Source organism: Rhea pennata, chromosome 8 (genome assembly GCF_028389875.1).
Source record: "Rhea pennata isolate bPtePen1 chromosome 8, bPtePen1.pri, whole genome shotgun sequence".
NCBI classification, from domain to species: Eukaryota; Metazoa; Chordata; class Aves; order Rheiformes; family Rheidae; genus Rhea; species Rhea pennata.
In genome coordinates this window covers 27,021,359-27,034,472 of record NC_084670.1, presented here as the reverse complement: position 1 = coordinate 27,034,472, position 13,114 = coordinate 27,021,359, and the positions used below count along the sequence as shown (strand labels likewise).

The 13,114-nt window shown below is 33.8% G+C and overlaps 1 protein-coding gene across 1 annotated transcript; it reads left to right on the top strand.

The window, feature by feature from the left end:
- Window positions 1-336: 336 nt before the first annotated feature.
- On the top strand, window positions 337-9,669 carry RO60 (Ro60, Y RNA binding protein). Its single transcript, XM_062580886.1, has 9 exons — window positions 337-479; window positions 1,805-2,404; window positions 2,923-3,143; window positions 3,390-3,536; window positions 4,970-5,107; window positions 5,454-5,570; window positions 6,346-6,459; window positions 6,898-7,044; window positions 8,445-9,669. Exons 2-9 carry the CDS (start codon window positions 1,825-1,827, stop codon window positions 8,595-8,597), a joined length of 1,617 nt encoding a protein of 538 aa, XP_062436870.1. The 5' UTR covers window positions 337-479; window positions 1,805-1,824; the 3' UTR covers window positions 8,598-9,669.
- The last annotated feature ends 3,445 nt before the right edge of the window (window positions 9,670-13,114 follow it).

The following is a 13,114-nucleotide window of genomic DNA, read 5'->3' as shown; positions in this document are numbered from 1 at the left end:
TTAAAGCTTCAGTGCTGGATTTTTTTCATAAAACATCCAACTTGGTCAAAGTTTAATTCTGTATGTTTTCACTAAAAAGTTTACTTCATCATCATTGACATAGCAGTTAAGTTTAAGAACTTAAGTTAAAAAGTTAAAACTTGTATTTCTTTTAAAGCTTTGTGCTTTAAGTATTTTTTTTTTTCCAAACAGACCTGAAACTTGCACTTTAGGACATTTTGCTTCTGAAGAAGACCGGGACTAAATTGTCAGAAATAGTTATAAAAGAAATAACAGAGATTAACTTACAGAACTCAGTCTTGCTATGGTATAGCACTATAAGGACATAGAATATAATGGGAGCACTGATGGTAATTTATTCTATAGTTTTGGAGGCAGACAGCACATCACTTCAGATGGGGAAGAATGGAACATGGCCATTCTTGCCTGTTGCAGAGAGAGGAAAATTTTCTTTCATATAGAAAGTGGGGAAGCTGTTGGTAAGTTGATACATAACTTACCTAAACTGAGAAAAAAGCATACTGTGACTACATCAGTGACGTTTGTATATGCTAGAAGCAACGGCTTTTGTCTTAAAAAAATTCTTAAAAAAAAAAAAAAAAAAAAAAGCCGGTCAAAGATAGATATCTGCTGTACTTAAAAATCTTGATGTTGATTTCTTTGAAATGTACTTTGCATGTGCGCTTTCAGGATATAAATGTCAATATATTTTAAGATCTGACTGGAGATTGTTTGGATTTGGAGATTTGGAGTCGGTAAAATAGTACCTCTTAGCACTATTTAATGTTTTTCTATTGATGTTTTTGTTGCTTTTTAATTTTATTTAAGGTCCTATTCATATTGGTAGGTGAGGACTGAGAAAATTGACTCTGTTGTCATATATGTGGTCTGGAAGTACGGGGGGTGGTTTTTGTTCTCCCCCCCTCCCTTTTTTTTCCTCACAGTTTCATTTCACCTGCATTTGTTTCAATTAAAATCTAACAGTTTGATTTTTAGCATGCTTGGTCTTCTTTAAGACAGACCAGTATTGTATACCTACAAGCATTAAAGCAAACTCTCTTGCAACTCAGACTGTATAAAAAGACCTGAAAGATGGAGAATGTTTATGATGTTTCTTGCTTTTTAATGTCAGATGTAAAGTAAAACAGAGTTTGGTGCTATGTCTATGCATCTTGGGGGAAAATATATAGACATAGCACTTGAAATAGTGTAGAATTTGAACCTGTAATAAAGAGAACATTTTTCCCCCCTTGAGCTCCTGTTGTTCAGAGCCTGTTGTCTCAGCACACTGAAACCCACCATCATTAAACTCTTGTGATTTCCTCTGACTGAACGTATTTTCAGTATTTTACCTATTTACTTTAACATTGTATTCCCGATGTTTCTTCGGTTCATCAGTATTACCAACCCTTTAGCAAAACAGAGTTGGACGAGATCTGAGATGCAAACAAATTTAACATGCAATCCAGAAAGCTACCAGGAAAGCAGTGTCATGCATTGAAAGTGGCAAAAGGGTGTAACATCCTTTCTGTATGCCACTCGTGAGATATAAGTAGCTTCTAGGCTTGTTTTATGGAAACAAAATTGTGACTTTTGTAACTTTTGAGATTGTTTGTTTGTTTGATTGGTTCTTTTTCCCAAATTGGTGTGTTTGCAGGTTTAGAGTATACTTTCTATTAAAATTACAAAGGAAAAATTATGGGTGTATAGATATGATATATTTACTTAGGTAAGGAGTGATAAAAGAATATAGCCAGCAAGTTTTCACAGTAGTTTTTAATGAACTTTATTACTCTTCCAACAGATTTCTTAGACGTGTGAACAATGGAGGAAGAGGCAAATCAAATGCACTCCCTGAATACAAAGGACATGCCAAACTCTGAAAGCGGCTGTGTGTGGCATGTCACGGATATGAATCGACTCCATCGTTTCTTGTGTTTTGGTTCAGAAGGTGGTACTTACCACGTCAAGGAGCAGAAGCTGGGCTTTGAAAATGCAGAAGCTTTATTAAGACTGATTGAAGAGGGCAAAGGTTGTGATGTTGTTCAAGAAATAAAGACCTTCAGTCAAGAAGGAAGAGCAGCAAAACAGGAGCCCCTGCTTTTTGCTCTTGCAATTTGCTCACAGTGTTCTGATGCGAAAACTAAACAAGCAGCATTTAAAGCTGTTCCTGAAGTGTGCAACATAACAACTCATCTCTTTACTTTTATCCAATTTAAAAAAGATCTGAAAGAGGGCATGAGGTGTGGCATTTGGGGCCGGGCACTGAGAAAAGCTGTTGCAGACTGGTACAATGAAAAGAATGGCATGGCTGTTGCTCTAGCAGTTACAAAATATAAACAAAGAAGTGGTTGGTCTCATAAAGATCTTCTGAGGTTGTCCCACCTGAAACCTGCCAGTGAAGGTAATTTCTTACTTAGCTGAAGATGCTACATTTTAAACCTCTTGTATTTACCATGTAGCTATTGTGGAAGCCAAAATACTATGGCAGAATGGTGATGTCTAAGTGTTGAGATCTTGTAAATTATATTTTTAAAAAATGAGTGGTCGTGTCAGAAATTTGTTCATGTTAAGATAAAATAATCAACTTCCAGTAATTTGTTCCTACTCGTTTGCAGATGATGAAATAATACTTTTTCATTATTCAGGAAAATCTGTTGGTTTGGAATATGTTAGACTTCTTACTTCCCTGGAGAATAATGTAGTAAATAAAAACTACTGCTGTAAGTTGTGTATGCTTATATAACTGGCTGTATCTCAAGTCTAATTGCAGCCTACCCCTTTTGTAGCAAGTCAGCCATTCTGGGAATGAACCTTAAAAAAAAAACAAAGCAAAGCATAGCTGCTAGCTAGTTTACTTGCTAGAATGATAAATGCCAGTGCAAAGATGGTAATTCTTGTAATATTTTTCTTTTTCAATAGGAATTGCTATAGTGACTAAATACATCACCAAAGGGTGGAAAGATGTCCAAGAGACATATAAAGACAAAGCAGTTTCTGCAGAGACTGAAAAACTTCTGAAGTATCTGGAGGCTGTGGAGAAAGTGAAGCGCACAAAAGATGAATTGGAAGTTACTCATTTGATAGAAGAATATGGTTTAGTTAGAGAGCATCTTCTGACAAATCATCTGAAATCAAAAGAAGTAAGTAAACTTCTGTGTCTTTGTATATTCTATAGAGTAATACTTTTCGGAGTGTTAAGTCTAGATTCCCATTTAAAAAGCTCTTATGCAATTTTACTTTCAAGTTATGTAAATAAGCAACTAATTTAAAATAGTGAAGATCTTTGTGTAAGTTTGACATTTATTTTAAGTACACTTATTTAATGTCCAGATGTTAATTCTTGTATTTAAGAATCTCATCTTTTTTTTCCTCCTCTTTGATGATAGGTATGGAAGGCATTGCTGAAGGAAATGTCAATTTCTGTAGTGTTGAGAAATTTAGGAAAGATGACAGCGAATTCAGTGCTTGAACCAGGAGGTTCAGAAGTAGCAATAGTGTGTGAAAGGCTGGGAAATGAGAAACTACTAAAAAAGGTAAGAACTTTTTCCTAATCGGTGCTTGTCTTTTTGTTTTTAATCTCTTCCTAGGCTACATTTCTTCAGATAACTTCACAAAATAAAAAGAATGTTTATGAAGAAATGTGTAGTTTATTCTTTTAAAGAAGTGAAGTGGGGCAGGTTTAGTTCAGTTGGTTAGAGCGTGGTGCTGTTAATGCCAAGGTCGTGGGTTCAGTCCCCGTACAGGGCTATGCTGAGGGTTGGACTAGATGATCTCCAGAGTTCCCTTCCAACCTTACCATTCTGTGATTCCTTTGATGCATCATTGTTCATTTGACTTCGCCCCTATTCCTGAAAGCACTGTGCAGGTTAAGTGTATTGAGAGCTAGAGTCTTTTCTTAGATTAGAGCTATGGCAGATTTTGGCTGCTGAGTTCATCTGTTGATTCTGAGTCGTATGATTTAGAATTGGCAATACAAACTTTAAAAGTGAGTATAAGCCACTTGTATAGCATGCTAGGAAATGATGAAGAAACTAGCAGAGAAACTAAGGAAGAAAAAAAAGACAGAACAGGGAGACTTTCTCCTTTCACACTGTTTTACTGCCAATTAAGAAGGTAAGAAAACAAGAGGGAAGGAGTGAGGGAGAGCAAAATGCTTAGGAATTTAATGGTGGATAGAAAAGAGAAGCAGCTTATTCTGAGTTTCCTCAGCTGGGATATTAAAGTTGGGGCACTTACCTTCTTCAAGACAATAGTGGAAATGAGAAGAAAGTACTTTCCTCATCCTACCATCCTTCCCTTTCCTCCAGTTTCTTTTTTAATCTTACATATCTATTGGGGTAGGAGAGCAAAGATGACATACCATGATGGAAGAAAGACAGTGAATGGGTATTCAGATTTGTTAATGTTTCCTGCTGGTATGCAGCAGCCACTAATTTGGTTAATGTAACAAAAGGAAAAAAAAAACAAAAAACACCAAAATACTTTGTCCTTACAATAAGAGGAAAATGAGTACTATGTTCTGAAAAACACCTTTTTTGTCCAGTTTTAGCATATCTGATAAAAAAATAGTTTTAAGTTTGTTGTTGTTCTTGCCCAATCCTTTCCCCTCAGCAGGACAGGGACTTTCTTCTACTGTGAACATGCGATAGTAAATTGCACTATACACTTGTAGACTGAGCTATGAAATTTCACTGAAATTTCAGGTGATGGCATTGGGTAGAATTTGGAATTCATCAGAGGGTCCTGGAAAGGGAATGAGGGCCATTACCTGTAACTGAAAGCTGTCAATACATAAAACAGCTGTACAAAGACTGGGTGAGCTCTTCAAATTTAATAAATTTGAAGCAACAGTATACTAAAACAGAAACTGTGTAATGAAATATTTTTTTTTAATGTTTGTTACTTTCTTTTTTAAAGTGGGAGTTCAGATTTTTTAAAATTTACTTTTGATGTATTTTGCCTATAGGGTAGAATACATCCATTTCATATTTTGGTTGCATTAGAAACCTATAAAGCTGGACATGGAAGTAGAGGGAAGCTTTGGTGGCGTCCTGATGAAGACATTTTAGCAGCCTTAGATGCCTCGTTTTACAAAACTTTCAAGGTAATACAGTTCTTCAATTACTTTTGAAGTCTATGTGTTCTTAAAGTTTTATAAAATAATCTAGAGGCTTTCTGTTGGGTGGATAATTGTGGTGGATAACCACAATTGTTTGACTGTTTGACTTTATAACAAAAAGAACTTGGAATTTTATTTCTTTTTGCTTGCTTCTTTGTTTGTTTGTTCAAACAAACAAACCCAGCTTCATGATGCTTAGCTTTAGACAATATTTTTATCCTAATGTTGTCCCAGAAAGGGAAAGAGTCACTTCTAGGGTTGAAAGCAGAGGGAAAAAGAGGAAATTAATATATTAACTATATGTATGTATTTTGCTCTTTTTGTCTTTTAGACAGTTGAACCAACAGGAAAACGCTTCTTACTTGCAGTTGATGTCAGTGCATCAATGACACAAAAAGTTCTGGGCAGCGCTGTCAATGCTAATACAGTTGCTGCAGCAATGTGTATGGTGAGGCATTACCTTTCTTTAATTTGTGACTATCCGAATTCTCTTGTGTGCTAAAGTAACTTATGCTCCTCTTTTATTACAAAAGTAGGCTAAAGCTAGCTAGAAATGAGAAGGAAGTGTCTACATGCTTTTGCTTGGACACAGATGATGTGACTAGTGTGACTTTGTGCCTCATTGTTAGATTAGCAACTTGAAATTACTACATCCCAATTGAGTAAGATTAAAAATAAAGAAAAGCAGTCTTGGGTTTAGCTGATAATGCATTTTAAAGAAATATGCAGAGGCTTTGACAATATCATGCACGTTACACTAAGAAATTTGGGAGAACGTGTGTGTGAATTTGAATTGTCAACATAGCCTTTATATCACAGTTTCTTTCCCCTCAACCTGAGCTTCTAAAGCTTCTTTGAATTTTTTATTACAGATGACTGGATCTGGTTTGTGTTCAAAAATTTGTCTCATGTGTCAGAGAAGAGAATAAATATGAAAGTATCTTAATTTACAGTAATTAGAGATATTTAGCTCTGATCTTTGCAATGCCAATTTGTAGTAATATTACAGAGTATTTAGAGCATGGAGTAAAGCATTAATGTATATATGAATCATGCTGATTTAAATGTAGAAGGATATGGTGCTTTGTGTATTCAATAGGAAATACCTTGATTCAGACATTCAAATTACTAAATATTGTAACTAACATATATATATATATATATATATATGTATATATATATATATTTATATATATTTTTTTTTTTTTCATCCTCTTTGTCAGGTTGTGGCACGTACTGAGAAGGATTCCCATATTGTTGCCTTTTCGCATGAAATGGTCCCCTGCACAGTGACAGCTGATATGACGTTACCTCAAGTATTAGTGAAAATGTATGAAGTATGTAAAAGAAAAAAATATATAATAAATAAATTATATATATATTTACTGCTAACATCACAGCTTAGATGTCTCTGCAGTTGTATCCAGGTTTTTTTTGTACATATTTGTATAGTAAAATATTGGGATTTTTTTCTTCTCTTCTGCTTAAAGAAAATCCAACAAATAGCATTATTTTAACTACCTAAATATTAAACATTGCAATTTAGAATGGCAGATAGGTCACAATGATCTCATTGTCAGTTAGGATGAAAAGAATATCTTAAAAAGACTGGACAGAACTGAAGTGAAATGAGTAAGTGAACATGGCTCAACAAAGAAACCTCTGTATAATAAAATATGAAATATATCACATAAAAGGTGATAATTTTTCACTGTTTACCAGTTTCTTTAGTAATGCATTCCATGAATAATATTTTCTTTTTTTCCCCTCTTTAGATTCCAATGGGTACCACTGATTGTTCCCTCCCCATGATATGGGCTCAAAAGACACAGACAGCTGCTGATGTCTTCATTATATTTACTGATAATGAGACATTTGCTGGAAATATTCATCCTGCAGCGGCTCTTAGGGAGTACAGGGAGGTAAATATGCTTCTGACTGTTTATATTTGATGAATACAGTACAAAATATTTGTTATTAAAACGTTTTAGAGGCTTAAGTATTTGCAGCTGTATGCGGTAGATATTAATCCAAATGTTGCTAAAACCTGGTGTATTCTACAGTAAGGTAGAATTTATAGTATTAATTGTATATATTTAAACCCATTAAATTGCTAAAAGGATTTGTAGTTAACTTACATTGTTACTAGTATTGGAATATCACTAAAAATTGTTTGGTATTCAGTGAATGTATGAATTACCATATGCTATATAGAATTGAATTAGTCTTTTATAAAAATTTCTTACATAATGAAATTCAGTTCACAGAATGTTAAAACTCTAAACTTTGATCTCAGTAGATTTCACAAAGTTGAATGAAGTAATAAAATAAGCCTGTGGGAGAATTGTCAAGAGGATGAGGTGATAGCAAGTTCTGAAGAAAGCTCATTTATGTTTTCAAAGAGCTACTGAAGTTTTAAGCTAAGCAGGATCATATTCCTTAGCAGTTTCTCTTTTGCTTATAATATCTATAGAACTTTTCTTCTAATTTTACTTGAAATTGAACTATTTAAAAATAATTTCCACAAGTATATTTCTATTACAAACTGTTATTTGAATAACAGTGTTTTATGTTTTGTGGGACCTATTTCTAAATTAATATTTTGTAAACTGCAAAAATATTTTTTTGCAAACATATATGTGATGACATTGATCTTCACAACATGTCCAGTCAGTTGAAGTTAATACCAAGATCTTTAATAATTCACCTGGTGAACCCTTGCCATGGAGTTCTTCAGTTGAGATTAATGCTCATTCCTACATTTGTGCTTTAAACAAAGAGTTCCTAAACTCTGGGCTTCATGCTGCTTGCTTTGAATTACCTTACAGACTACTATTCTGCAAATGGAGCTCATTTAGCTGAATTGTCCAGGCTGAAACTGTTGTATTTACTCAGCTGACATTTGGAAATGCTTGCTATAGGCAAAAATATGCTGTTGGACTCCTGTTAAATGATATGATAATGATTACTGAAAGATGTCTCTTAAAATGGTCTTAAAATGCAGTATTTTACTTTTGAAATAGTCTGTGAGTCTTAGTATTGTAGGGAAGATGTGTTAATGTACCTCACTGTAATCATTTCAATTTATTTAAATGGAGATTTCTACTGCAGCTTAAGCACAATATTATCAGCTAAGATCTGCAGTTCTTGTCATGCCATCTCTAATTTCTATCAGTATGCCTTTTCAAACAGCATTTTACATATGCAGGATAATGAGTTATGGCCCTCTGGCATGTTTGCTAGTAATGTAAGTTTTCAGTAATGTAAGTTACTGTGTATGTATTCTGAAAATACCTTCCTTTTTTTGTTTTCCTTCCTCTAGAAAATGGGTATTCCTGCTAAATTGATTGTTTGTGGAATGACATCAAATGGTTTCACTATCGCAGATCCAGATGACAGAGGCATGTTGGATATATGTGGCTTTGATACAGGAGCTTTGGATGTTATTCGAAACTTTGCTTTGGATTTGATTTAATTTCCTAGGCATCTGCTCTTCCCAGTGGGTCCATTGCTGGCAACAGACTTCACCCTGGGAACTCCCAGCCAAATATGCTTTATTAGAATATAGCACAGTATATACATATCAGAATGTTACCTTTTTGTAAAGGGAAAACAAGAAAAGCAGATGAGAAATCATTTCTTCTTTTCCTGTTGCACATAGTTTAAAATAACAGTGGGAAGCTTGCTAGAAGTAGCAACAGGGTTACACAATATATAATTTAATTTCATTTATAATAGCTTATAATTAAAATGAGTTTGGGTTTCTTTTTTTTTTTTTTTTTTTTTTTTCTTCCTGTCACTTTGGGATGCTTGTTTGCAAGAATAAATTGATGAGTTACTCCAGGGATGGGGCAGGAAAGAAAGCTGATTTAGTCTTTTAATAATGTCCGTTTAATTACAACTCAGTTGAGAGGGATTTTTCTTTGGGCTTTTCTTTAATCTTTGTATTTTAAACAAGTTGCTAAGATTCAGCAGTTTTCATTGTTGTACTTTGAATCTAAAACAAGAAATATTTTCTGGCACATGAGAGACCATGTAACTGTGATGCAGTATAAAAGTTACTTGGTGAACTTTTATACTGATAACACTGAAAGTAGAACAACTCGTGCTAATCCTTTCTATTAGGAAGATTATTATCTGAATTTTCAGGAATAAAATTTAATTCTTTTTTTATAAACTGAGGAATAGGTTCTATACAATGTAGTTTCAGAAGTGCTGTTATAGAATTGATGTGCTTTGCAGGAAGTTTTACAAACTTTTTAGTAGAGAAAGAGCTTTGAAATGGCTAGAAAGCCACGTTCAGTCCATATTTCAACTTCAGGTGGCATCAGTATGCTTTCAGTGAGGAAGATCAACAAGTGCATGTGTCTTAGCCTACTCTTTAAAGTTAAGGGTAACAACCAGAAACAGATCGGTTTCATTCTTCGAAAGAATAATGTATTTAACGATACAGAAAAAATCTTAACGAGAGTATTTCATTTTTTATCTCTTTATAGATTAATGCTACTTACTTCTGATTTCTTAATTTAATTCAATCTAATATTTTTCAAAACTACCTCCAGTTTATAGTGAGCAATTCTTAAAAATTTTTCACAAATGTACAGTTGCCTCCTTCATGTTCTCAAAACCTTGCTTAGGAAGAGATCAAAACTGGATTTTTTTTTTTTTTGAAGTCTGATAATAAGAGGGTGAATAAGGAGAAAGCTAGCGAATTTCTTACCACTTTGGGATAGGAATTACTAGCAATTCACGTGTATGCGTATTTAAGTGTGTGTGCGTTTGTATGTGTGTGGGGGGGAGTTAAAAGATCTCTTTAATGGATCACAAACTTAGACAAAAGGAAATTTTTTAGAGATGTTTCTACACAGTCTCTTAAGACATATGTATGTCAGTCTTTTTTATGCCAGTTCTGGCTCTTTTAAACACTGAATTTATTGTTAATTTGAAAATAACTATAGTTTATGAAAATAAGCCAATTGTGGTATCTTACATAAAGGACCATTATTTTCTGCTTTAAAAAAAAAGAAGCTTTTAAATGTAAAATTCAAGTTCCTGTTATACTTTTGATACTTAGAATACTTTTCATTTTGCCTTGTAGGTACTGACTGTAAATTCAAAACTTGCATTCCGTAGGATGGTTATCTTTTTGGTGCTATCTAAAATGCAAGATTGCATGTTGCTGAAGGTATTATGCTACATACTCATAGCGTACCTTAAAAATCAAAACAGTGAGGGAAGCCTAGTCTGGTGTTAATCTGCAAAAACATTATTGAGTTGTTTCAAAACCGTAGCTTATAGAAGTGATAGTAGGAATCTTAGCTTTCAGTGGAAATGAATGTTGTTACTTCTGAATTATTACTGCTAATAAAATACAGCTGTGATAGAATGCTTGAAAATGCAGGACTACCAGGAACTTGTCAGGTAACATCTATTGGGAAAAAAAAAATGTTCCTAGAAAAACTGAGAAATAGCACTTTGAGTTTGAAAATTAGCTACTTTATTAAAAGTTTTTTTTTTTTTTTTAATCAATTTTAGTGTCCTTGTTAACTGTGAATATGATCACCCTGAATTTGGAGAATAAACTGACTTGATCAATATATGTTAATAATTATTCCAAGTAAATACACTGTTTCAGGATTGTTTTTGGCAGTGATGTGTTTTAATGATTAAATTACTACCAAAAATAATCTAGTTAGATGTTTACTCCTAAGATAGACATGTTGAAAATAACAGGTAGATAAGTATCCTTTACAAGTATTTTCTTATTTGAAGTAGTATATGTGGAGTAATAAGTATTATTTTGGACTAAAAATGAAATGAAAAACTTAAACAGGTATTCCAAGTAGTTTCATGCAGTTCTTGCATAAATTTACTGCAAGTAAAAGTATTAGACTAGACTAATTGCTAACAGGTTTAAGAGTTAAGAGTAGTGCTGCATCTTTGAAAGCAGTCCAATTTAAACACAAATCCTTGAGCTAGAGTGAAAGTGAAGGTAAAAATTTCAGTAGAACTTATAGAATATGTAGCTCCCTGTATCTGTTGACATTGGATAGCTACGCCATCTGTGTTACAAATTGTATCTTCTTGTCCATGCTGGAGTACGTAATACGCTCCTAAATATTTACTTTATTCTCTATAAGACTACAAAAAAAAATGTTATAGTAGAATATTGTATTCTAAATGGCTTGGTTGTACTAATGTAAAACTAGCACCAATGAGATTGTATTGTTTTGTGCTCCTCCCACAGGTGATTAAGTAGAATTTGCTCCCTCTCAGAAAGATAAAACAGAAGTCATGTAACTGTTCACCTTTATATGGATGTCTTGAGCTTCACAGACATAGTGTCTAGCAGGAGTTGGGAACAGAGCAGGATGGCTGATATTACCTGAGTTTTTTAAGGTTTCCACGTAGAGGAAAGACTGAAGTACATGGTAGCAGCTGAAACTTGGTACTCAGTGTGCTGACCCTTGTCCCCACTGTTTTCTATCTGGTATTGTTATTACCCTACAGTAAGCATGGAAGGATGATGCTGCGTATTCCTTTTCCATAGACTGGATCTTTTTCAACTGTCCATATGTTGAGGCTTGGAGGATAGTGAGACTCTCTTGCCGTAACATAAATTTGTCTTGGTTTTGGTCTTTAGTTATTAAAATTAAGTTGATACTTTCCAAAATGATATATGGATATGTAAAGAGGCAATAATTAAATGTCAAAATGCAGTATGCAGATACAGACGGGGTGAACACTGATTTCCTGATGTCTGACTGTCAGGCTTTCAGTTTGACTTTCATTTCACTATCACCACATTAACAATTCTTAAAAGTACTAGACTGTTACATCTAAGACTATAATATTCAGGCACTTTAGTTTTAAGAAAGAAGGAAAGGATATAATAGTTAGAAGCATAGTAGAGGTATAACGTCCATCTATAGTGAAGGCTGTAACTGATGGACTTCAGAGGTCAAGTTTCTGTATGGGAGTGATAAAATCAAAAGTGCAGAGAAGGCAGACAGTACTTAAGAATTTTTAAAAGTTGTGCAACACATACATTAGCATCATGTAATAAACTATTCAAAGACTAATACTTTGGCCAAGAATTAAAGTTTTGTGCTAGGTATTTTGGACCTTTAACAAGGACAAAGAGAGTTTGAGGTGCTTGTAGAACTTAAATACTGGGAAAATAGGGGTGTTTACAATCCTGTCTCTCCTTTTTTTTTTTTTTTTTTTTTTTTTTTAAAAAAAAAAAAAAAGTCTGTAAATAGGCTAGTTCTGCAGTCGGCAGGGCCAGTCTGTTTAACTCTCTTCTATGTAACTGGCCAGAAAACGTATTGCTGCTTAAATCCACTGTTAAACCTGTTTGATAAACATAATCATTGGACGTTTTTGGTTTGGGATTTTTTTTTTGGGGGGGGGGTGGTCCATAAATGGCTGTGGCTTGAAAGATCAGTATTCAATAAAATATATATTCTTGGCTTATAAAGTACCCAAACAGTTCTGGAAATGTATTTTAATAATGGCTCCATCTAAAAACACTAGGAAAATGTTTTTCTCCATTGCAAAAATGCCGTGCTGCTTAATGATGCATCTACCTGGTAGCTCACCATATCAGAAGCGTTATTATTGTTATTATTGGTTCCAGTTCTCTCAGCTCTTCTGTTACTGTTTCTCTTTGTCCTTCATTTTCCCTATTCATGTTGGATTGTTTTTCTCCTTTCCCATCTCTGACACCTCTGCTTTATACTAGAATTGCTTTTCCCATACAAATTCTTATTCATGCCTTTCACGCCTCTGTTCATACTCTACCTTGTTGTGTAATTGGGCATGCTAACTTAGCTAAGTAACTTGCACTAAAACTGACATCTTATTTATCTTAATTTTGAAAAGTAGACATTTTTTCGTTTCTTTGATTATATAAATCTCAAAAATATACAATTTTCTGTATCAATCAAATTTTTGGTAAGATTATTGCACGTAAATTGCAGTAGCAGATTT

Excerpts from the sequence above, each read along its gene's own strand:
- RO60 (XM_062580886.1), top strand. The coding sequence starts at position 1,825 with ATGGAGGAAGAGGCAAATCAAATGCACTCCCTGAATACAAAGGACATG. Across the intron at positions 2,405-2,922 it reads CCTGAAACCTGCCAGTGAAG|GAATTGCTATAGTGACTAAA; the intron begins GTAATTTCTTAC and ends CTTTTTCAATAG. Across the intron at positions 3,144-3,389 it reads ATCATCTGAAATCAAAAGAA|GTATGGAAGGCATTGCTGAA; the intron begins GTAAGTAAACTT and ends CTTTGATGATAG.